Here is a 24,204-nt window from a genome sequence, read left to right on the forward strand (position 1 = left end):
AAACCCATGTGTGGGACTGCACAGAGACCACGAAGAAGATCAAAGTTAAGTTCAGTAGCACATTTAAGACCAGCCAAGTTTTATTGAGAATGTCAGCTTTTGGGTGCTAAAAGCAGGAGTCAAGTTGCACCTTTAAGACCAACGAACTTTTATTCAGATGTCAGCGTTCGTGCGCATAGTCTAATGTGTTCTTTTTTCTAATGGCAAGCTAGAATGCTGCATGCCACATGTTAAAAGGTATTTTGGGTCATCCTCCCAGCTACCTTTAACCAACTTCAGAATTCAACGCTACGTAGAACCTCTTCACTTTGCTAGGCTTCATGTCCTCCCCTCAGCGATCCTAACAGGAAGAGTAAATGGCACACCTTTCCTTCATAGGTTGTGACCCTGTGCAGGTGGTGCCATCGAGACAGTATCCCAGGTGCTATTAAAACGCTGTCACTGCATCAACGTACGGCATAGCATTTTATCACCAATTCTTGGTAGTATTTTAGGTATGCCTGACTCACACAAATTGCTGTTTTTGCTAAACAATATTGCTGAGGATGTCACAAACTGTGGCAAAGTTCCTCCAGGCAGCTCTACTTACACGTAGTACTATGGTAAGCTAAGCTCTTTTATAATGATTTCATTCATAACTTTTTAAGAACGGAACCGAAAGATGGGCTATGTTTTCTGTACATGCACATGTTTTATTTCTGAAATTTTCTTTTATCCTCCCCTTTTCTATACTAGCAGTTTTATAATGCCAATAAAGGAAATTGCTATGCATGTATGCTAAAAGGTAAATTAGTTGGACAGGAAAAACTTCTGGGAAAGAAATGCCTTCATTTTGACCCAGGCAGATAGAATAATTAACAGACATCTGCACATTCTGACATGTTACTGTTTTATTGAGCTTTCCACGCTAATGCAACCCAGATCAAAGCTTTTTTGAATTTTACTGTTCTGCTGTTGGATTTTAACTTTGTACCACACTCTGCATTCTACACCCCACCAGCTATACGTAGCTCTGCTTGCTGTACCTCATTCCTCGTCTGAAGAAGTGCGCGTGCGCACGAAAGCTTACATTGTGATTAAAAAATCCTTGGTCTTAAAGATGCTCCTTGACTCCTGCTTTGTTCAATAAAACTTTGTTGGTTTTAAAGGTGCGACTGGACTCTAACTGGATTCTACAGGCACATCAAATTAAGGTCTATCCCGGGGGTGGCCAAACTCGCTTAATGTAAGAGCCACATAGAATAAATGTCAGATGTTCAAGAGCCGCAAGACAAGAACGTCAGATGTTTGAGAGCTGCAAGAAAGGGAGGAAGGCAAATAGATGGGGGGAGGGAAAGGTGGAAAGAAAGCAACTTTAAATGCATCTCCCAGGCTACTGGCTGGCTTAGAGAAGTGGTTTAAAAAGGGAGATGCCTTCTCCAAGCCAGCCGATGGGGACCTTCGGGAGCCGCACAATATGTGTGAAAGAGCCACAGTTTGGCCACCCCTGGCTGTGTTGGTCTGAAGCTGTAGAGCGAAGTTTGAGTCCGGCAGGCACCTTTCAGACGGACAAAGTTTAATTTTGGGTGCCAGCTTTCATAGGCCTGCGCATTTCTTCAGATGTATCCAAAGGAGGCTCATGACCTGAATTCGATCCTGGCGGAAGCTGGTTCAGGTAGCCACCTCAAGGTTGTGTGCACACACACAAAAAATCATACTTTGAATAAAACGTTGTTGGTCTGAAAGGTGCCGCAGGACTCAGGCTTTGTTCAAATTAAGGGCTGTGAAACGTCACTCAGCAGGCTGCCGAGGGAAAAGAGCTGGGGAGATGAGAAACCGGGGCCGGGGCGCTCCGCTACCTGTGATCTCCATGGGTTTCTCGTTGTTCAGGCTGTCGCTGCTGCCAGCTTCAGGGATCTGGGCCCCAAAAGCAGCCTTCAGGAGGAGGTCGGTGAGGCGGCCGGTGCTGAGAGATCTGCAGAAAGGGGCAGGAGAGAGAAAGGAGCGTATTTGAGAGGCACAGAGACCGTTCGCTTCAACGCGCAGAGGGTGGGGCGGGGCAGAAACCTCTATCTGCTATCTCAGGTCTGCAGGCTAGGGGCACTCTGGGATCTCGTTTGAAAGGGAGTGGTCTACATCTGGCAGAATGATGTATGACAGGGGTGGCCAACAGTAGCTCTACAGAGGTTTTTTGCCTACAACTCCCATCAGCCCCAGTCATTGGCTATGCTGGCTGGGGCTGATGGGAGTTGTAGGCAAAAAAACATCTGGAGAACTACTGTTGGCCACCCCTGATGTATGAAGTCCCCCCCCACAGCTGACCCCTGGAGGAGGTCAAACTGCATGGGACACTTGAATTTTATTATAGGCCTTCCCAGGGCTTCCTGTTATTTCCAAACTAATTTCAACGTTACATCCTACCATGTGGTTAAAATGTGGAATTCATTGCCCCAGGCTGTAGTGGATGACTGCAGGAATAAACAACTTTAAAAGGGGAACAAATGGATTCATGGAGAATATGTCTATCAATGGCTACTAGTCATGGTGACAGAGGGGAACCTCCACATTCAGAGGCAGCCAACCTCTGAATCCCTGAGCTGGGAGGCAACATCAGGGGAAGGCTGTGCCTTGCTATTGGCCCTCCAGAGGAACTAGTTGGACACTGTGGGAGACAGGATGCTGCACTCGATAGACTATTGGTCGGATCCAGCAGCAAAAGAAGAAGACTGCAGATTTATACCCCGCCCTTCTCTCTGAATCAGAGTCTTGGAGCAGCTTACAACCTCCTGTATCTTCTCCCCCCACAACAGATATCCTGTGAGGTGGGTGGGGCTGAGAGGGCTCTCACAGCAGCTGCCCTTTCAAGGACAACTCCCACGAGAGCTATGGCTCACCCAAGGCCATTCTAGCAGCTGCAAGTGGAGGAGTGGGGAATCAAACCCGGTTCTCCCAGATAAGGATCTGCGCACTTAACCACTACACCAAACTGCTCTCCTGATGTTCTTATGAAGGCCTTGATCTCTCTGTCCTGTGGCTGGCCCTCTGGGGGAACTAGTGGGACACTGAGGGAGACAGGATGCTGGGCTTGATAGACTACTGGTCCGATCCAACAGGGCTCTTCTGATGTTCTTGTGAAGGCCTTGGCCTTTATGCCCTGTTGATGACCCACCAGAGGAACTAGTGGGACGCTGTGGGAGACAGGATGCTGGGCTCGATAGACTACTGGTCTGATCCAACAGGGCTCTTCTGATGTTCTTGTGAAGGCCTTGGCCTTTATGCCCTGTTGATGACCCACCAGAGGGACTAGTGGGACGCTGTGGGAGACAGGATGCTGGGCTCGATAGACTACTGCTCCGATCCAACAGGGCTCTCCGGATGTTCTTGTGAAGGCCTTGGCCTTTATGCCCTGTTGATGACCCACCAGAGGAACTAGTGGGACGCTGTGGGAGACAGGATGCTGGGCTCGATAGACTACTGGTCTGATCCAACAGGGCTCTCCTGATGTTCTTGTGAAGGCCTTGGCCTTTATGCCCTGTTGCTGGCCCTCCAGAGGAACTAGTGGGACGCTGAGGGAGACAGGATGCTGGACTCGACAGACTATTAATCTGATCCAGGAGCAATGTTCCCTCTAAACTGAGTTAGCATGAGCTAGCTCACAGATTCTTAGCCTCCAGCTCACAGATTTTTGTCCCCAGAGCAGACTAATTTATGCTGCAGCTCACAACTTTAATGCCAGTAGCTCACAAAGTAGAATTTTTGTGCACAAGACTCTGCAGCTTAGAGGGAACACTGTCCAGCAGGGCTCTCCTGATGTTCTTCATGGTTAGCAACACAGGGTAGGGAAGCAGAGCATGCGTAACTTCCTCCACTCCCCCCCCCCCCCATACACACACCCTAAGAACCAACAGCAAACCGTTCTGGCTCTTTCCTCTCTTCCCCAGGGGACTGGGGGAGGAGCCTCAATCAATATAAGGAAGAGAGGCTTGGTTCAGCAGCTCTGCTGTGTGACAGAGAGCCTGGAAAAACTAGCTCTGCCCCCCACCCCTTTCTCCCCAAGGGAGGAGTCTCAGCCAATGGAGTAAACAGAGGTTTTTGCTCTGTAGCTCCTGTGCAATTGAGCAAGCCGAGACGCATCGACATCCGTCCGTGAAAGCCCGTACCTGCCCTTGGCTTCTTCCATCGGCCTCAGGCCTAGTCCTGCCTGCTGGCAGTGGAAGTGGCCCATCTCCTTCAGGTCCGGGAGAGTCTTGTTCCTCGTCGGGGCTATCATGACGCCCTGGTGGGCCAGGAGGGCAAGCAGGTTTTGGGAGCTGGGGGTCTTGTTGAACTCGAAAGGAGACATCGCCTTCAGGAAAACAAAACCAAGAAGGGGGGGGGGAGCAGATGTGGGGGAAGAAGAGGAGAGGGGTGTTTTGTTAGAAATTGCAGCAGGGAGCTTGGAGCGAACACAAGTATGTGAAGCAGCCTTATGCTGAATCAGACCTCTGGCCCCTCAAGGTCAGCATTGCCTACTCAGACTGGCAGTACTGAGATCTTTTAACCCAGGGGTGTCCAACTCATTTGTTATGAGGGGCAGATCTGACATAAGTGAGACCTTGTCGGGCCGGGCCATGTCAGTTTGAGCCGAGCCACGTATGCGCCTATTCAAGATTAGGTAGCAGAAATATAAACTTTATAAAGGACACAGACAAGAACAATTAAATATATTTTTAAAAAACTTAAAACATGCTTAAAATGTTAGGACTTGTTGACCTTAAAGGTGCTTTCTTTGTATTTCTCCCATGGGATCCAGGGAACTGGGCAAAGGAAGCTCTGGCTCTTTCCTTTCTTCCCCAGGGGACTGGGAGGGGGAGGAGCCTCAGTCAATATAAGGAAGTGAGGCTTGGTTCAGCAGCTCTGCTGTGTGACTGAGAGAGCCTGGAAAAACTAGCTCTGCCCCCCCACCCCTTTCTCCCCAAGGGAGGAGTCTCAGCCAATGGAGTAAATAGAGGTTTTGCTCTGTAGCTCCTGTGCAATTGAGCAAGCCTTGCAAAGCAAGCTGTTAATGTAGAAGGAAGCAAGATATAGGGAGAAGGAAGCAGATGACAGCCAGTTGCTCGGGGGCCTGATAGGAGCACTCCGGGGGCCTCATTCGGCCCCTGGACTGCATGTTTGACGCCCCTGTTTTAACTGGATATGCCAGCAACTGAACCTGGGAACTCTGGCAGTAGGATGAAAACTCAGGAATTTACTTGAGGTTTGGGGATGGTGGGATTTGGGGAGGGAAGGGGCTTGAACGGGGTGTAATCCAATAGAGTCCACCCTCTAGAGCAGCTACTTTCTCCAGGGGAACTGATCTCTGTAGTCGAGATCAGCTGTAATTCTGGGTGATCTCCGGGCCCCACCTAGGGGTTTGGCAACTAAACAAGGGAAACACAGTCAAGGTTGAGAAAAATGGAGGAGGCTGTGAAAAATTACTGTGCAAGGAACAATTACGACTCGTGTAACACAGTTTAATACAAGAATTACACGCCCTCCACAAACATTATATCAGTGCTTAATCGCACTCTGCAATATATTATTTTTGTTGATGGCGTTTACAGGGAAAACACCCTTTAAACGCCGTTAATGTAAATTAATCAATATATTGCAGAGGGTGATTAAGCACTGATATAATATATGTGGAGGGCGTGTAATTCTTGCATTTAGCTGTGTTACACGAGACGTAATTGTTCTTTGCACGGTAATTTTTCACAGCCCCCCCACCGTCTAGAGGTTGGCAACCCTATCTTTCATATCACTTACTGCCTGGTCCTTTTAACTGGGGACTTAAGCCTGAAACCATCAACATGCAAAGCAGAGACTTATTCCGAGTCACAACAACTCCCCTCTTTTTGCCTTTATAGTGGGATTTTGTGACTGAAGGAAGTAGGTTCAGGATGGATAAAAGGACCTACGACATTACAGAAGAAGAAGAAGAAGAGGAAGAGAAAAAAGAAGAAGAAGAAATTGAATTTCTAACCCGCCCTCCACTCAGAGCGGCTCACAATCTCCTTTATCTTCCTCCCCCACAACAGGCACCCTGTGAGGTGGGAGGGGCTGAGAGGACTCTCACAGCAGCTGCCCTTTCAAGGACAACCTCTGCAAGAGCAGCAGGTGCCAGTGGAGGAGTGGGGAATCAAACCCGGTTCTTAACACTACACCAAACTGGCTCTCCACACACCCTCCACAGAGGCTGCGATCATAAACACACAATAATGCACCTTCAATCCCCTTTCACTGCACTTTCCAACTGGATTCAGAAGACCACAAATCAGATCCCTAGATGTCGCTACCTTTGTCGGAGATCCCATGATCGTCGGCAAAGGGCTCCTCTGCATAAACTCAGAGAGCTTCGGTGAGGACCGCAGTGGGCGGCAAGGCTGCAGTCCGTGTGCCGTGGTGGGCAGGCTGGCCGGCACGTGGCTGAACGGAGGGGTGTGGCTGAAATGGGCGACCAAAGGATCCGAGTATTGCTTGGTGATCTTCTGCCGGCAGGAATGCATATCTGACAAGTTGGGGGCGCTGTGGAGGCGGGAGCCCATCCCTCGCAGGGAAGGGTCAGGCACGGAGGCACCTGGGAGGGAGAAGAGCAGATGGGCATGGGTCTTGCATGCATCGGGAATGGTTGGGGGGGGAGGGCTATGATTACAAAACAGTTCACAAACTTACTTGGATAAAGGATTGAGACTGCAGTCAACACTGCTGCACGTAGCTTAATGTAAGCACGATCCTATGATGTTATTTTTGTCCTGCTTTGGGGCTTTTTTTGTAGCAGGAGCTCCTTTGCATATTAGGCCACACCCCTTGATGTAGCCCATGCTCCAAGAGCTTGCAGAGCTCTTCTTACAGGGCCTACTGTAAGCTCCAGGAGGATTGGTTACATCAGGGGTGTGTGGCCTAATACGCAAAGGAGTTCCTACTACAAAAAAGGTCCTGCCCTGCTGAATGTGTCATGTTAATACCTCTGCTGTGTTTCTGTTTCTTTCTGGTGGTTCCAGACGTCTAATATCCTAATGCATTCCGTTTCTACTGCAGAGATTCTCTAGTCTGACATCAGTGCTGGCTTCTTTTTTCTGTTTCCCCCTTACCATTGGAAACAATGGAGGATGGGGGCATCTTCTTTGAGGGCCCATAGATTGGACCCCCCCCAGTCCAGTCTTTTTGAAACTTGGGGGGTGAGGGGTTTCTTTTGAGGAGAGGCACCAGAAACCATACTGAAATTTTGGTGCATCTATCTCAAAAAAATGGCTCCTCTGGATACCCCCAGAGAGATTCCCCATTGACTATAATGGTTCCATGGGGTATAAGAGTCCAAAAATTCCAGATTTACAACAAAACAAAACAAAACCCACATCCAAATAGCATGCCGGTATTGGAACTCAGGTTTCTTTTTGGAATCCTGAATTTTTTGGGGTCCAATATATCCAAATACCGCCCCCCCAAAAAAATCCGAATTTGTGCACATGTGTGTATGCACACCCTGACTTCTAGAGCCCTAACGTACTGATGATTGCTTGTCCCATTTTGTTGGCTGTACTGACTCACTCTGTAATACGACTCGAGTCCCTGTGAGAAAGGTGGACTACAAATAATATAAATGAGTAAATAAACCCAGTTGGGACCTACCAGGCATGGGAACCCGGCTTCTCATCTCTGCTCCAAACAGGGAAGGGATAATGGTCTGGTCAGGCTGCTCAGGGATGGTTCCAACTTTTTAAAAAGACAAAAAAATAAGCTCCTTAGGTACCCTTACAGCTCCATTTTGGTAATGGTATGAACTGTGAACAAGTAACACTCCACCCTGTGACATTTTATTAGTTATGACACCCCGACTGAGGTGACGAAAAATGGCTGCTACCCATCCCAGGGCTTTTTGTGCAGTAGCACTCATGGAAAGAGCCCAGTAGCACAGAGTGGTAAAGCTGCAGTACTGCAGTCTGAGCTCTCTGCTCACAACCTGAGTTCAATCCCAGTGGGAGCTGGGTGTTCAGGTAGCCGGCTCAAGGTTGACTCAGCCTTCCATCCTTCCGAGGTCGGTAAAATGAGTACCCAGCTGGGGAAGGAAATGGCAAACCACCCCTTAAAAAGTCTGCTGTGAAAACATCATGATGCGACCGGTGCTTGCACAGGGGACTACCTGTGCCTTTACTCATGGAAAGGATTTGCAATGGAGGTCAGGAATGGCTCCACCCCTTCTGGCTTGAGAAGAGCTTGCAATGCAGAGCTTTTTGATTGCCTGCTACCATGTTGATTAATGGAAACTCTGCCCACCTTGTGTGGGATGGACCAACGCTTTGTTGCAGAAAACACGAGGCACTAGCCAACCAGCACTGTCATAAGAACATCAGAAGAGCCCTGCTGGATCGGACCAGTGGTCCAGCATCCTATCTCACACAGTGGGCAACTAGTTCCTTTGGAGGGCCAGCAACAGGGCAGAGGAGCCATAAATTGAAATAAACTGAAACTGATGTTACCTCCTGGCTCTGGGATTCAAAAGGCGACTCCCTGCCCCCTCCCCAACCTTAGCCCTAGAGAAAAAGAAGGATGTTCAGAGTGGGATACGGTGACGGGGCTTCCCGATTGGTCCCGCTGCTCTAAAATCATTCTAATGGAGAGCAACAGTTGGGACAGCATTTTATTTTAAAACGTGGGTGGTTGAGGGCTTGAGGTCAAAAAGCTTACCTTGTGGGGATGGCGTGTAAGGCTTTGCACCACCAAAGGAGAACCTCCTAGAAGCCGGCGTGGCTCCATGCTCTCCGGCCGCAAACGGAGGGGAGGGGCTGGCCTTGGTGAGACCGAGTGGACTCGTGCTGCTGGATCTCCTGACTGCGCCAGACCTGATAGGAAAGAACGGTGCATGGTTATTCCAGAAATGGTAGAAGAGAGAACATAAGAACATAAGAGAAGCCAATGGCCCATCCAGTCCAACATTCTGTGTCACACAGTGGCCAATGTGTGTGTGTGTGTATATATATATACACACACACACATACATACATACACACACACATATACATATACTGTGACTAATAGCTCCATATTTTTATCCAATCCCCTCTTAAAGTGGCGGCTACAAGCATAGACAGCTTCAAGCTGTCTATGGAGCAGAGGTCCATCAGTGGCTATTAGCCACAGCGTATTGTTGGAACTCTCTGTCTGGGGCAAGTGATGCTCTATTCTTGGTGCTTGCGGGGGGGGGGGGTGGCACAGTGGGAGGGCTTCTAGTGTCCTGGCCCCACTGATGGACTTCCTGATGGCACCTGGTTTTTGGTCACTGTGTGACACAGTGTTGGACTGGATGGGCCACTGGCCTGATTCAATATGGCTTCTCTTATGTTATGTTCATGAGGCTCAGTGGCCACCAGTAGAAGCAGAAAGAAGCGGGGGAAAAATATGGAGCAGAGGTCCATCAGTGGCTATTAGCCACAGTGCGTGTGTATATATAAAAAATTTATGCCACTGTGTGACACAGAGTGTTGCCCTGGATGGCCATTGGCCTGATCCAACATGGCTTCTCTTATGTTCTTATGTGACACAGAATGTTGGACCGGATGGGCCATTGGCCTGATCCAACATGGCTTCTCTTATGTTCTTATGTGACACAGAGTGTTGGACTGGATGGGTCATTGGCCTGATCGAACATGGCTACTCTTATGTTCTTATGAGGAAAAGCCATTATGTTGCAAATTACTCATGACAACCCCAATCCCAGAGGCATTAAGAACAAGAGACAGCGGCAGAAATAGTTTGGCACTGCCTTCCTCTGCATAGCAACCTTGGTCATCTCCTTGGTGGTCTCCCATCCAAGTACTTACTGCAGCCAATCGTGCTTAGCTCCCAAATCCTGATGGCTCAGGCCAGACCGGTGTATTCAGGCTGCTAAGAGATGAGCAGAGGTGACTTGCCATTGCCTTCCTCTGCATAGCAACTCTGACCTTCCTTGGTGGTCTCTACTAACCCCGGCCAACCTGGTTACATCCCAGAGCCTGGTAAGCTTGGGCTCCTAAGAGATGTTCAGAGATGGTCTGCCATTGCCTTCCTCTGCATAGCCGCTCCAAACAGAGAGCCAGTTTGGTGTAGTGGTTAAGTGTGCGGACTCTTATCTGGGAAAACCGGGTTTGATTCCCCATTCTTCCACTTGCAGCTGCTGGAATGGCCTTGGGTCAGCCATAGCTCTGGCAGAGGTTGTCCTTGAAAGGGCAGCTGCTGTGAGAGCCCTCTCAGCCCCACCCACCTCACAGGGTGTCTCTTGTGGGGGGAGAAGATATAGGAGATTGTAAGCCGCTCTCTGATTCAGAGAGAAGGGTGGGGTATAAATCTGCAGTCGTCTCCTTCTTCTTCTTCTTGGTGGTCTGGCCTCCCATTCAAATACTAAGCCCGGCCAATGCTGCTTAGCTTCTGAGCTCTGACAAGCTCAAGCTCACCTGGGCTTTTCAAGCTCCTGAGATACTAAAAAGGCAGGGTAAAAATGCCAGAGCCAAACACCCTCTTCAACAGAGTCATCCAGTTTCGGAGTTTAAGGCAGCGCTGCTGGCAGAGATGCAAAAGGAAAACTCAGCACCCCTCGGAAGGTGAGGTGGAGTCACCTGCCACAATCTCAAGTTGCGCTCTGACAAATTGCTGTATCTATCTGTTTTCAAAGAACTATGGGTGGCTGAAGTCTTGGAAGGCTTGGCAGAGCTTGAGGCCATCTGGGATAGAATGCCCTTTGTAAGGCTGGAGTGGGAGGCCTAAAAGATATTATCAAGTGCAGTCCACTGAGGCAGCAATTCACAGGTGGATTAGTGAAGGAACAGTCTGGGACCAGTTCACTGCAGCCTGAGCACACACATGAAAGCTTATGACCAGAATTAAACTTTGCTGGTCTTAAACAGGGGTGACCAAACTGTGGCTCTTTCACACATTTTGTGTGGCTCTCAAAGCCCTCACTACCCTACTGTTTGGCTTGGAGAAGACATTTGTCCCTTTAAATCACTTCTCCAAGCCAAGCCACCCAGCAGCTTAGAGAATGCATTTTAAGTTGCTTTCTTTCCGCCTCTCCCTCCCCATCTATTTGTCTTCCTTCCTCCCTCCCTCCTGACATTTCTGTCATATGGCTCTCAAATATCTGACATTCATGTCTTGTGGCTCTCGACAGCTGACATTTATTCTATGTGGCTCTTAAGTTTGGCCATCCCTGGTCTTAAAGGCCCCTCTGGACTCAAACTTGGTTCCGTTGCTGCAAACCAACATGGTTACCGACCTGAATCTATCTTCAGGGACCAGTACCTGAGTAAAATGGGGTTTGAATCACACGTAGGGAATGTACTACGAGAATGACTCAAAACCCGTGTAAACAAAAAACAAGTGTGCGCTATGCATAGATCATACCTGTACTCACTGGAACTTGTGAAGAGGGTTAGTATGAGGAAGCGTCACATCTGCGCAATGGTGGTAACCAGGGGTCTTTTTTTTGTAGCAAGAACTCCTTTGCATATTAGGCCACACACCCCTGATGTAGCCAATCCTCCAAGAACTTACAGAGCTCTGATTACACAGCCTCCTGTAAGCTCTTGGAGGACTGGCTACATCAGGGGTGTGTGGCCTAATATGCAAAGGAGTTCCTGCTTCAAAAAAAAGCCCTGGTGGTAACCAACCCTAGGCAAGTCAAGCCCCTGGGAAGGAAAGGGAGGGAGGAGAAGGGAATGAAACAGCTCTGCCCCCTTTTCTCAGTTTCTCGCTATGGGGAGGAGGGTCACCCTGAGCCTCCCCCACAACAGCAACTGCGTCATGAACCGCTGTTTAAGAACAAAACATACATTTTTTTCACAAACTGTACAGAGATGACCTAGACGACCCAGGGTAGCCTGATCTTGTCAGATCTCAGAAGCAAAGCAGAATCAGCCCTGGTTAGCATTTGGATGGGAGCAGGCCTTTTTTTGTAGCAGGAGCTCCTTTGCATATTAGGCCACGCACCCCAATACAGCCAATCTTCCTGGAGCTTACAGTAGGCCCTGTGCTAAGAGCCTTGCAAGCTCTTGGGAGGATTGGCTACATCAGGGGGGCATGGCCTAATATGCAAAGGAGTTCCTGCTACAAAAAAAAAAAAGCCATGCGTATCACTATAGCTCATCATCCCCCCTAATGCCTTGAAGCAAGGATAGGAGTAACCAGCATTTAGGGTATACGATGCCTAGTTTTAGCCAAGGCTTTTTTTGTAGCAGGATCTCCTTTGCACATAAGGCCACACACCCCTGATGTAGCCAATCCACCTGGAGCTTACAGGGCTCTTATCGCAGGGCCTCCTGTAAGTTCCAGGAGGATTGGCTACAACAGGGGCGTGTGGCCTAATATGCAAAGGAAGAAGAAGATATTGGATTTATATCCCGCCCTCCACTCCGAAGAGTCTCAGAGCGGCTCACAATCTCCTTTCCCTTCCTCCCCCACAACAGACACCCTGTGAGGTGGGTGGGGCTGAGAGGGCTCTCACAGCAGCTGCCCTTTCAAGGACAACCTCTGCCAGAGCTATGGCTGACCCAAGGCCATTCCAGCAGGTGCAAGTGGAGGAGTGGGGAATCAAACCCGGTTCTCACTTAACCACTACACCAAACTGGCTCTCAAGGAGCTCCTGGTACAAAAAAAAAGCCCTGGATGGGAGACCACCAAGGAAGTTCAAGGTTGGTGTGCAGAGGCAGGCAGTGGCAAACCACCTCGGAACACCTCTTGTCATGAAAACACCGATGCAAAGTTGCTTTACAGACACTTTGCATAGCACTAACACACACACAAAGATGAAAAAATCATTCAAAGACTATGCTTAGGAAATACAGAGAGAAAGCTTTTTGTAAATGGCGTCATATTCATGGACGGCCGCTTCTGGAGACTGTTTCATCGTTTGCCTTTTTAATCCCTTTTCTGGCATCGGCTCTTCTGCATTTTTTGTTTAATGCCACCATTTTTAACCCTGCTGTTTTGATGGCAGCGCTTCGATTGGTTGGGACAAGTTTTATGGTGACGGCAGGAAACCAGCGACACCAACAAGCCAGCCCTTCGCTCCCTCCTGCCTAATGCTCAGCTGCAGTTCCCATCATGGGCCCTGTCATTTCCCCATGCTTGCGTGATGATGTCATGCCCACCTGCGTTAGGCCCGTTCAGATGACGAATGCTGCTGGGCCGTGACAGGTAACGTGCCAGCCTCGTGAAAGACGAAAAGAAAGAATGCGTGCAAGCCCCAGCAAGAGGAGAAGAGATTTACTGCTCCGTCTCAGGACAACTGGCAAGAGATGCTGTACGTTTTTAAAAGCATGCCTTTTAACATGGAAACATACGTCTGTCTGATTGTTCTAACTTAACAGCTTGGGGGACTCCAGAGAAGCAGAAGAACTGCAGATTTATACTCCGCCTTTCTCTGAATCAGAGTCTCAGAGCGGCTACAATCTCCTTTATCTTCTTCCCCCACAACAGACACCCTGTGAGGGGTGGGGTGGGGCTGAGAGAGCTCTCTCTCAGAAGCAACCCTTTCAAAGACAGCTCTGCGAGAGCTATGGCTGACCCAAGGCCATTCCAGCAGCTGCAAGTGGAGGAGTGGGGAATCAAACCTGGTTCTCCCAGATTAGAGCCTGCGCACTTAACCACCACACCCAAAAAAGAGAAGAAAAAGACTGCGTCCCATGTTCCAAACCACAGTGTTATTATTCCCAAAGTGCGTGCTTTAAATGGCGCAGAAGTTCTTAGCTGTCATTTGCAAAAAAAGCCAAATCAACCTCTGTCTTAGCTCTGTTGCCCCCTGTGGTCACATGCTGGAATTGAAGAACTGAGGACCCCTTGGGCAATATAACATAACCCCATGCTGGCTCCGCCCACTCCGCTATCCCATTGGCTCCCCCCCCCCCCCCGACTATGGATGGTTTCCAGCCCATACTGGGATTTTGCTGGGGAAAGAACGGTCCCCTGGGTGCCTGCCCAATTTAGTTTCCCTGGCTTCTTCCCCTGCAGCTGCTGAAGGTCCACCACCAATGGAGGGACCAGCACCATTCCTGGTGCTGTCTGTTGGAAAAGAGTGACTGAAGCCCCAGCATAAAAGGGTGAAAAGTCTGAAAAGAAGCTCACCTCTCCGACAGGCCGGATTCTTGAGCAGACTTGCCTTTTATGACACATGGGGGTATGCCAAGAAGCTGATGAAGTCCCCCTTTTGGAATAAGAGCTCTTTTAAAGATCTCGTATTTCCTGCACGGCTTCTTTTCCACTCGCTCTCGGTTCGGGAGAGCCATGAAGGAGGACTGAGCTTCTATGGCATTGCGGGAGGATCAACAGGAGGCAACCAAATGACTTTGGAAGGGGGGGGGAACCCAGAGCCGTCCGCACGGGACGGATGGAATTCGTCACACAGCCCAAGGGCCTGACATCCGGTGGAACTCGACCGACTCCCCAGCCGGGGACGGAGGCGGAGATTACTCATACCCGTTCGATAATAACAAACATGCGTAAGGCACGTTGCTGAAACGCCTAACAAAGAGGATCACATTTACATTTTTTTAAACAAGGGAATGCGGCGGTATGATTGGCCTTGCCTGATCTCGCTGTTGCCCCAACCCAGGTAGCCCAAGCTAGCCTGATCTCATCAGATCTCAGAAGCTAAGCACGATCGGCCCCGGTTACTGCTTGGATGGGAGACTCTTAAGGAAGTCCAAGGTTGCTACAGGTTGAGACAGGCGACAGCAAACCACAGAGAATCATAGAATTGGAAGGAACTTCCAGGGTCATCTAGTCCAACCCCCTGCACAATGCGGGAAACTCACAAACACCTCCCCCTAAATTCACAGGAACTTCATTGCTGTCAGATGGCCGTCCAGCCTCTGTTTAAAAACCTCCAAGGAAGGTGAGCCCACCACCTCCCGAGGAAGCCTGTTCCACTGAGGAACCGCTCTAAACTCACAAACCCCTCCCCCTAAATTCACAGGAACTTCATTGCTGTCAGATGGCCGTCCAGCCTCTGTTTCAAAACCTCCAAGGAAGGAGAACCCACCACCTCCCGAGGAAGCCTGTTCCACCGAGGAACCACTCCAACGGTCAGGAAGTTCTTCCTCATGTTGAGCCGGAAACTCTTTGGATTTAATTTCAACCCGTTGGTTCTGGCCCTGCCTTCTGGGGCCACAGAAAACAGTTCCACACACCATCCTCTATAGGAGAGCCCTTCAATGAAGATGGGGATCCTATCACCTCTCAGCCGCCTCCTCTCCGGGCTAACCATGCCCAGCTCCTTCAACCTGTCTTCACAGGACTTGGTCTCCAGACCCCTCACCGACTTCATCGCCTTCCTCTGGACCCCTTCCAGCTTGTCTATAGCCTTCTTAAAATGGGGTGCCCAAAACTGAACGTCTCTTGCCTTGAAACCCTCCAGGGTCACCATGGGTTGCCTGTGACTTGACGGCACTTTCACCACCACACGGTCTTAGTCCCGACTTCCTCAGCCCTTCCAACAACAGCGAAACACAGTTCATGGTCAGCAGGTCTTTTTTTTGTAGCAGGAACTCCTTTGCGTATTAGGCCACACTGCCTCGATGTAGTCAATCCTCCAGGAGCTCACAGTAGGCCCTGGACGAAGAGGGGGTGTGGCTTAATATGCAAAGGGGTTCCTGTTACAAAAAAAAAAGAGAGAGAGACTTGATTGTCAGTATTTGGAAGGCAGACCGTCTAGGAATGCCAGAGTCATGACACGAACGCAAGCAGTGGCAAACCACCCCTAAACGTCTCTCGCCTTGAAAACCCCACGGGGTTGCCGTAAGTCAGTTGTGACCGCGGCAAAAAGGAAAAAAAAAATCTTGCTGTTGTTATCCGGGGACAATCGGTCATATACGTTCATGTATTTATTGACTGTCTCTTTATGCTAGCTTTCAGCCAGATCTGGCTTCCAAAGGAGCTCACAGGAACTGAAACATTAAACGGCAACTGAAACGTAATACAAAACCCTCCTGGGAAGGAGATTCACTCATAAGAGCTTGAACCAGGTAGGATGGAGGGACATCTGGCCGTTGCCCGCCCTCTCCCTCCGATGGCCTCAGCAACGGCGGCTGGAAGCTGCGGAGAGGGGAGGGATCGTCCAGAAGCGTAAGGTCTGGCCCAGGCAAAATGGGAGGAATACCTGGCTTGGCAGGTAAGATTCAGGCGGGGTAGCCAAGTTGGTCTGAAGCAGCAGAACAAAGTTTGAGTCCTGGGGCACCTCGAAGACCAACACGGTTTTATTCGCGGCATACGCTTTCACGCGCATGGCCACTTCTTCCGACACAGGCTCACAGTGATTCTAAAAAGTCTCCGCCCCGAGCAGTGTTCCCTCTAAGCTGAGTTAGCGTGAGCCAGCTCACAGATTTCAGCCTCCAGCTCACACGCTTTTGTCTTAGCTCAGGAAGGATGACCCCAGGGCACAATAATTTATGCAGCAGCTCGCAACTTGAATGCCAATAGCTCACAAAGTAGAATTTTTGCTCACGAGACCCTGCAGCTTAGAGGGAACACTGGTACCGAGGAGCTTCCAATCTAAATTTCGATAGGATCGGTAGGATTTCCAAGAGCTGCTGTGGCCCTTCTAGACAAACACTCCCTCTCGGCCTCCCTCACACAATCTGGATCCAATGGAAGAAGAAGAAGATATTGGATTTATATCCCGCCCTCCACTCCGAAGAGTCTCAGAGCGGCTCACAATCTCCTTTACCTTCCTCCCCCACAACAGACACCCTGTGAGGTAGATGAAGATATTGGATTTATATCCCGCCCTCCACTCCGAAGAGTCTCAGAGCGGCTCACAATCTCCTTTACCTTCCTCCCCCACAACAGACACCCTGTGAGGTGGGTGGGGCTGGAGAGGTCTCTCCCAGCAGCTGCCCTTTCAAGGACAACCTCTGCCAGAGCTATGGCTGACCCAAGGCCATGCTAGCAGGTGCAATGGGATATGAAGACATGCCTGGCCTGGTTCCCTAGACTTGTGGCCCTAGATCGCCCCTGGAATTCTGTACCCCCAGCTCCCCCCAACTTGGTGGTCCTGGAGGACGAGGAGGAGACAAGGAAAGGTGAAGAACTTATACAGTAGATAAGGGAAAGGAGTGGGAAAGGCAGTAAGAGATGGATTCCAACAAAAGGCAATCAGACATACTTAGGAGCCATTTTGATCAAGGAAGAGGTCTACTATGTCTACAGGAGAAAGGAGAACACTCCAGTTTCCGGCATCAAAGTCCCAAGGGCTACTAGGAGGTCCTGCTATTGCCCAAAGAACCTCATGGAAAAGAGTACGAGCTTCTCTCCTTCTCCACCAGTGGGGGAAAAACCAGCTAAGATTATCAGCTGACCTGGGACTGTAGTCGTGAGGAAAAAGTCATCCTGGCCTTTGTCACTAGTCAAGAGACTCTTGGCCAACGGGCTGTCCCCCCCGCCCCCGAAAGAATATTAGCAATGGGGCATGGATGGAAAGAATCAAGTCCCAGCCCTGTGGGTGACCCCCCGTAGGGTTTTGAAGGCAAGAGACGCTCAGAGGTGGCTTGCCATTGCCTGCCCCTGCATAGGGGAGACAACCAGGGGTGAAGGCTGCCGCTTTTACGCTGCTGGGCGACTCCACCAGAAGGACCACCAACAGGTAAACTGCGTGTTCTGTACAGCACCAATACTTTGTTTTAAATTGTACATTGTTTATGTCCTGTTGTTTTATACCTGAAATTGAGATGTTGGTTTTATTGTGATCGTTAGCCGCCCTGAGTCCGTTTGGAATGGGCGGGATATAAACAGAAAGTTAATAATAAAATAAAATAGAGATCCGGGACTTCCTTGGCGGCCACCCATCCAAATACTAACCAGAGCTGACCCTTCTTAGCTTCCCAGGTCTGAGAAGAACAGGCTAGCTTGAGCCACATCTAGGTCAGGGGCGTCCAGGTTACATTCAAGGCGACAGGGGCTGGCCTAAGCTGGACATCAGTGCCTCTTCAGGAGCTCAAGGTTTCACTCTGGCTTTTGTCAAACTGATTTGCTTCGTCTGCTTTCCCACCCCTCCCTCTGTCCTCTTATCCCTTTGGGCAGGACCTGCGTTCCCATTTCCCTTTACGCGCAAGGCTTCCGGAGGCATTGTATATCGAACTTCTATTGCTGTGGGAAACTATTTTTGTCTGAAAAGCCAGATAAAAATAAGCTCGCTAAATAAAGGGAATGTGCCGCAGGCATTATGGAACAGCCTGGTTTTAAGGTCACCCAGGAGAAGGCAGAGAAGAAGGAGGGTTGGCTTTTATACCCTGCTCATCTCTGCCCTAAAAGGTAAAGGCAGCCGCCTGTGCAAGCACTGAGTCATTAACCGATGTCACATCACAACGTTTTCACAGCAGACTTTTTATGGGGTGGTCTGCCATTGCCTTCCCCAGTTATCTACACTTAACCCCCAGCAAGCTGGGTACTCGTTTTACCGACCTCGGAAGGATGGAAGGCGGAGTCACCCTTGAGCCGGATACCTGAACCCAGCTTCCGCCGGGATCAAACTCAGGTCGTGAGCAGTGAGCTCAGACTGCAGTACTGCAGCTTACCACTCCGCACCATGGAGCTCCTACCTCTGCCTTAAGGAGTTGCAAAGAAGCCTCCAATTGCCTCCCCTTCCTCTCCCCACCACACGCCCCTTGTGAGGCAGGAGAGGCTGAGAGAGCTCTGAGAGAACTGTGACTATCCCAAGGTCGCCCAGCTGGCTGCACGTGGAAGAGGAATGGGGAATCAAACCCGGCTCTCCAGATTAGAGTCCACGGCTCTGAACCACTACACCACAAGATGACATCACACAGGTGTTCCGAGTATGGTTGCCACCTCCTGGTTGGAGAAGTCCTGGAGATTTAGAGATAAGACTCCAGGGAGGGAGGAGTTTGGACAGAGAACTTAACAGGCACGTGATGCCATACAGCCCACCCACAGAGGCTGCCATTTTCTTCAGTGGAACTGATCTCTTAAGGATGCCAACCTCCAGGTGGGACCTGGGGATTCCCTGGAATTATAGCCCATCTCCAGACTACAGAGATCAGCTCCCCTGGAGGAAATGGGTCAAATGCTAAAGCTGAAGCTCAAATACTTTGGCCACCAAAATGAGAAGGGAGCACTCCCCGGAGAAGACCCCGATGCTGGGAAAGACAGAAGGCAATAGAAGAAGGGGAAGGCAACAGGTGAGATGGCTGGACAGCGTTGCTGATATAACTAACATGAATTTGAGCAGACTTCGGAGGATGGTGGAAGACAGGAGGGCCTGGCGTGACTTTGTCCACGGGGTCGCAAAGATTCGGACTCGACTGTGCGACTGAACGACAACAAAAAAGCTGAAGAAGAGCCAACTACTTTTTCTAAAAACTGGCTCCTGCTGAAGTTGCATGCTGCCACTCATCTTCCCTACTCTGCTTTAACAGAGCCTTAGGGTGGGAGCATCTGCTTGGTATGCAGAAGGTCCCAGGTTCAATCCTCGGCATCTCCAGTTCAAAGATCAGTTGGCAGATGATCAGAAAGACCTCCACCTGAGGCCCCGGAGAGCCGCTCCCTGTCTGAGTAGGCAAGACTGGTTTCGATGGCCCGATTCTGCAGAAGGCAGCTGCATGTGCGTTCGCGACTCACCTTGGAGAAGGGTACTGATTGGGAGACTGAAGGTTCTGCTCGATCCTTCTGTAGTTGTGGATCTGCGTAGGGACCGGGATGGGGACAGACTGTCCATATTTGCTGCCTGATGAAAACTGGCCAGGCCTGCTGTGGAAAAGAGAAGAAAACCCAGCGAAAAGTTAGGGAGATCCTGCCGGATCTTATCATGAAATAGGCTCATCCAAAGCAGTCTAAGCTGACAATCCCCAAACACAAACGTCTTTCTGCCTTCTACAAAGTCGTGTGTGTGTGAACATGCATTACCTCAACAAGTTCTGGCTGGCCAATGGGTGAAACAAGATGCCAGATTAGATGGACCACCGGTCTGAGTTAAATAACAGGTGGAACTCACTCCTGCAGAAGTGTGGTGGCTACAAGCACAGAGAGCTTCAAGAGGGGTTTGGATAAATGTGTGGAGCAACAAGGTACAAACGGATCCCTTCCAGGAAGCCCCACCAAACAATGGGCACATCCACAAACCAATTGCCCTTTCACCACACCCCCTCCAGCCTACAAATAGCGGCTCTCCAGCAGCCCTGGCCCCACTCAATGCACAGAAGCCAAGAAGGTCTGAGCGCCTGCTCCGGCTGCAACGCCAATGAGGATGTTCTCCGCAGCTGAGAACGAAACGTCTGGAAGGAAAACTTTCTCCGGTAGAACACGGCACTTGATCCCGAAAGATTCTACAAACCCTACAAACGGATCGTTCTGTCTGTAGCAGTGATGCTCTGTATTCTTGGTGCTTGTGGGGACAACAGTGGGAGGGCTTCTGGAGTTCTGGCCCTGCTGGTGGACCTCCTGATGGGTTTTGACCACAGGGTATAATGGAGAATTGATTCATAATTATCTGGGGCTCTGGGGGAGGCTTCTTTTGAGGTAGAGGCACCACATTTTCAACATAGCGTCTGGTGCCTCTCCTCAAAAAACTCCCATGTTTTAAAAAGACTGGACAAAGAGATCCCAATTCTATGAGCCCCAAAAGGAGGAGCCCCCATTCTTCATTATTTCCAGTGATGAGAAGGTAGTTAAAAGCTGCGTGGTCCCTTTAAATGTGATGGCCAGAACTCTCTTTTGGAGTTCAATCATGCTTGTCACACCCTTGCTCCTGGCTCCACCCCCAAAGTCCCCAGATGTTTCTTCAGTTGGACCTGGCAACCCTACAGGGGGGGCGGGGGAGATGGACTGGTGCCACCAGTCCCACCAGTTTTCCTCTTACCCTGATGGGCTGGGAGAGCTGCTGTAAGGAGGGGAAGGAGACGGTGTCCTCCCCTGACTTTCCAAGCCTGCCGACGTCACCAGGGAACTCCTGCAACAAAAGGAAACAAACGTTAGATACCCGATTTGAGTGCCAGGCATGTCACTGTCTGAAACGATGGTGCTGAGCCACAAGCTTCTAATGCAATGGGAAGCCTAATATATCTTTAGGTGGACTTTCAGGGAGGGTCTGTGGCTCAGTGGCAGAGCATCTGCTTGGCCTGCAGAAGGTCCCAGGTTCAGTCCCTGGCATCTCCAGTTAAAAGAACCAGGCAATAGGTGATGTGAAAGACTCTGCCTGAGACCCTGGGGAATGGCTGACAGTCTGGGAAGGACATAAGAGAAGCCATGTTGGATCAGGCCAATGGCCCATCCAGTCCAACACTCTGTGTCACACAATGGCCAATACTGACTCCAAGGGACCAAGTATAAGCTGCTTTCTGTGTGTTCATGTGACTTGCAAAGAATGATTTCACCTGTATTCTTCATAGGAGGATACTAATTGACCCAGAATTATTTTTGGGGCGGGGGGGGGGGGGGGGGGAGTTGTGCCTTCGTTTCCCTTTTCTTACCATTCATCCAGATCTCCTGCCCCTTTCTAGTGGTGGGACATATTTATGGTAGAAGAACACGGTTACAACCATCTTTCTTGATAGACAACAGCAGGGGCGGAATTCTAGCAGGAGCTCCTTTGCATATTAGGCCACACCCCATGATGTAGCCAATCCCCCAGGAGCTTACAAAAAAGAGCCTTGGCTACATCAGGGGGTGTGGCCTAATATGCAAAGGAGCTCCCGCTAGAATCCCATCTCAGGACGACAATCTCAGCCCCACCCTCTAATTGGAGTAGGGTGGTTGCTCAGTCCCCTGTGTCTCCAGGTGATGTGAAAGATCTCCACCTGAGGTCCTACCCAGCTACTGCCAGGCAAAGTAGACAACAGTGACCATAATGGTCAATAATGACCAAGAGTCTGATCTGACTCTATAGATGTCAGCATCATGCATTCAGTCTATTCCAGGGGTGGCCAATGGTAGCTCTCCGGATGTTTTTTTGCCTACAACTCCCATCAGCCCCAGTCATTGGCCATGCTGGCTGGGGCTAATGGGAGTTGTAGGCAAAAAAACATCTGGAGAGCTACTGTTGGCCACCACTGGTATTCAGTTTGGATTAAGAGACCCAGCCCGTTAGGATGTTTACTATACTTGGACCAGCTTCTTCAAGGGTCTGTGCATGCAGAAAGACGTCAGAATTCATCAAGTTTGGCCAGAGGCCCAAGTGAGTCAACCTTCAGGTGGGGCGTGGAGACCTTCTGGAAATATCACTGATCTCTGGATGACAAAGATCAGAACATCTCCCCCCCGAGAGAGAGAAGCTCTCTGGAGGGTGACCTTTATGACATTATACCCCAATTATACCCCTTCCTATGTTTCCACCCCCAAGTTTTCAGGAGTTTCCCAGTCTGGAGTTGGCAACTCCAGTGTCTCAATGGTTTGAGGGTATCAGACAGTTTTGTTTTAGGGTTTTTTCACCAGATGGTTCGAAATTAAAATTGAAACTCTTCCTTACCCACTGCACATCAGGCTATCCTGGATAGTTTTCCCTCCGGCGGCTTCCACTGCTATGTCACCTGGAGGTTTCAAGGAAATTTAGGGAAAGGTTACATTTAGAGTCCCTCTGCTCCAAAACTAAAAGCAACCATCCAGCCATGGCGAAATTGTTTTCTGAGGACAGCCCCCCCCCCCCGGTTTCAATATGTAGATTTAAACGTGTGCTTCATTCTCATCTGCTGGAAACGATGAGACTTCAAGGCTCGGCAATAGTTAAGACCCTGCCCAACCTGTCATGTTTGCTACATGCAATGCTCCCTCTAAGCTGTGGAGTCTCGTGAGCAAAAATTCTACTTGATGAGCTGCTGGCATTAAAGTTGTGAGCAATTGCATAAATTAGCTTGCTCTGGGGCCATTTTTCCTGAGCTAAGAAGAAGAAGAATTGTAGATTTATATCCCGCCCTTCTCAGAGACTCAGAGCGGCTTACAATCTCCTACATCTTCTCCCCCCACAACAGACACCCTGTGAGGTAGGTGGGGCTGAGAGAGCTCTCACAGCAGCTGCCCTTTCAAGGACAACCTCTGCCAGAGCTAAGGCTGACCCAAGGCCATTCCAGCAGGTGCAAGTGGAGGAGTGGGGAATCAAACCCGGTTCTCCCAGATAAGAGTTCGCGCACTTAACCACTACACCAAACTGGCTCTCCCTGTAATCCCCTGTGCAAGCACCAGTTGTTCCTGACTCTAGGGTGACGTTGTTTTCACAACATTTTCATGGCAGCCTTTTTTTACAGGGTGGTTTGCCATTGCATTCCCCAGTCATTTACATTTTACCCCAGGCCCATAGCTACAGTGGGGGATGTTGGGGCCAGGCCACTCTATTCAACCCCCCCATCCATCTATATGGCTTCTCTGTTGGGGGGCCTCCAATTTGCCCCCTTTGCTGACTTTCACTTGCCATCGCTCTGAACAAGTGCAGCATTGGTACTGCTGTGGCTTCAGATTGGCCTGGGGGGCAGGGGGCAGGGAGAGAAGCCTACCTGTAGCCAGCTGGAAAGTTTAATGAGTTAGACAAATTGGGTGGGGGGCTGTAACTTTACTTGAGAAGCAGAAAAAATGTTTAGGGCCAAACCAGGTGGCACCCCCCACCCCCCCTCCAAAGAAAAACTACTGCTGAGAGCCCCACCAAACATGAAATCTTGGCTATGGCTCTGCTTTCCCCCCAACAAGCTGGGTACTCATTTTACCGACCTTGGAAGGATGGAAGGCTGAGTCAATCTCGAACCGGTTATCTGAACCCAGCTTCTGCCAGATCGAACTCACGTCGTGAGCAGTGAGCTTAGACTGCAGTACTGCAGCTTTACCACTCTGCACCACAGGGCTCTTATATGTATGTATATGTATATATGTATAAAAGGTAAAGCTACAAGCACCAGTCATTTCCAACTCTGGGGTGACATCGCATCACAACATTTCTACGGCAGACTTTTTTACGGGGTGGTTTGCCATTGCCTTCCCCAGTCATCTACACTTTTTACCTCCAGCAACCTGGGTGCTCATTTTACCGACCTCGGAAGGAAGGAAGGCTGTCAATCTCGAGCCAGCTACCTGAACCCAGCTTCTGCCAGGATCGAACTCAGGTCGTAAGCACAGAGCTCGGACTGCAGTACTGCAGCTTTACCACTCTGCACCACAGGGCTCTTATATGTATGTATATGTATATATGTATAAAAGGTAAAGGTGCAAGCACCAGTCATTTCCAACTCTGGGGTGACATCGCGTCACAACGTT

At 49.9% G+C, this 24,204-nt stretch overlaps 1 protein-coding gene across 1 annotated transcript in view; it reads right to left on the reverse strand.

The window, feature by feature from the left end:
• ULK1 (unc-51 like autophagy activating kinase 1) overlaps positions 1-24,204 on the reverse strand; it is a 147,357-nt gene that overhangs the window by 19,685 nt on the left and 103,468 nt on the right. The window contains exons 14-21 of the mRNA XM_060249366.1: positions 22,436-22,496; positions 20,831-20,920; positions 19,594-19,722; positions 8,683-8,837; positions 7,627-7,710; positions 6,294-6,574; positions 4,140-4,324; positions 1,839-1,954 (exon numbers count right to left, since the gene is read on the reverse strand). Of these exons, the coding sequence (XP_060105349.1) occupies positions 1,839-1,954; positions 4,140-4,324; positions 6,294-6,574; positions 7,627-7,710; positions 8,683-8,837; positions 19,594-19,722; positions 20,831-20,920; positions 22,436-22,496 (1,101 nt within the window). The remainder of the gene's footprint in view (positions 1-1,838; positions 1,955-4,139; positions 4,325-6,293; positions 6,575-7,626; positions 7,711-8,682; positions 8,838-19,593; positions 19,723-20,830; positions 20,921-22,435; positions 22,497-24,204) is intronic.

Source organism: Heteronotia binoei, chromosome 11, assembly GCF_032191835.1.
Source record: "Heteronotia binoei isolate CCM8104 ecotype False Entrance Well chromosome 11, APGP_CSIRO_Hbin_v1, whole genome shotgun sequence".
Taxonomy (NCBI): Eukaryota; Metazoa; Chordata; class Lepidosauria; order Squamata; family Gekkonidae; genus Heteronotia; species Heteronotia binoei.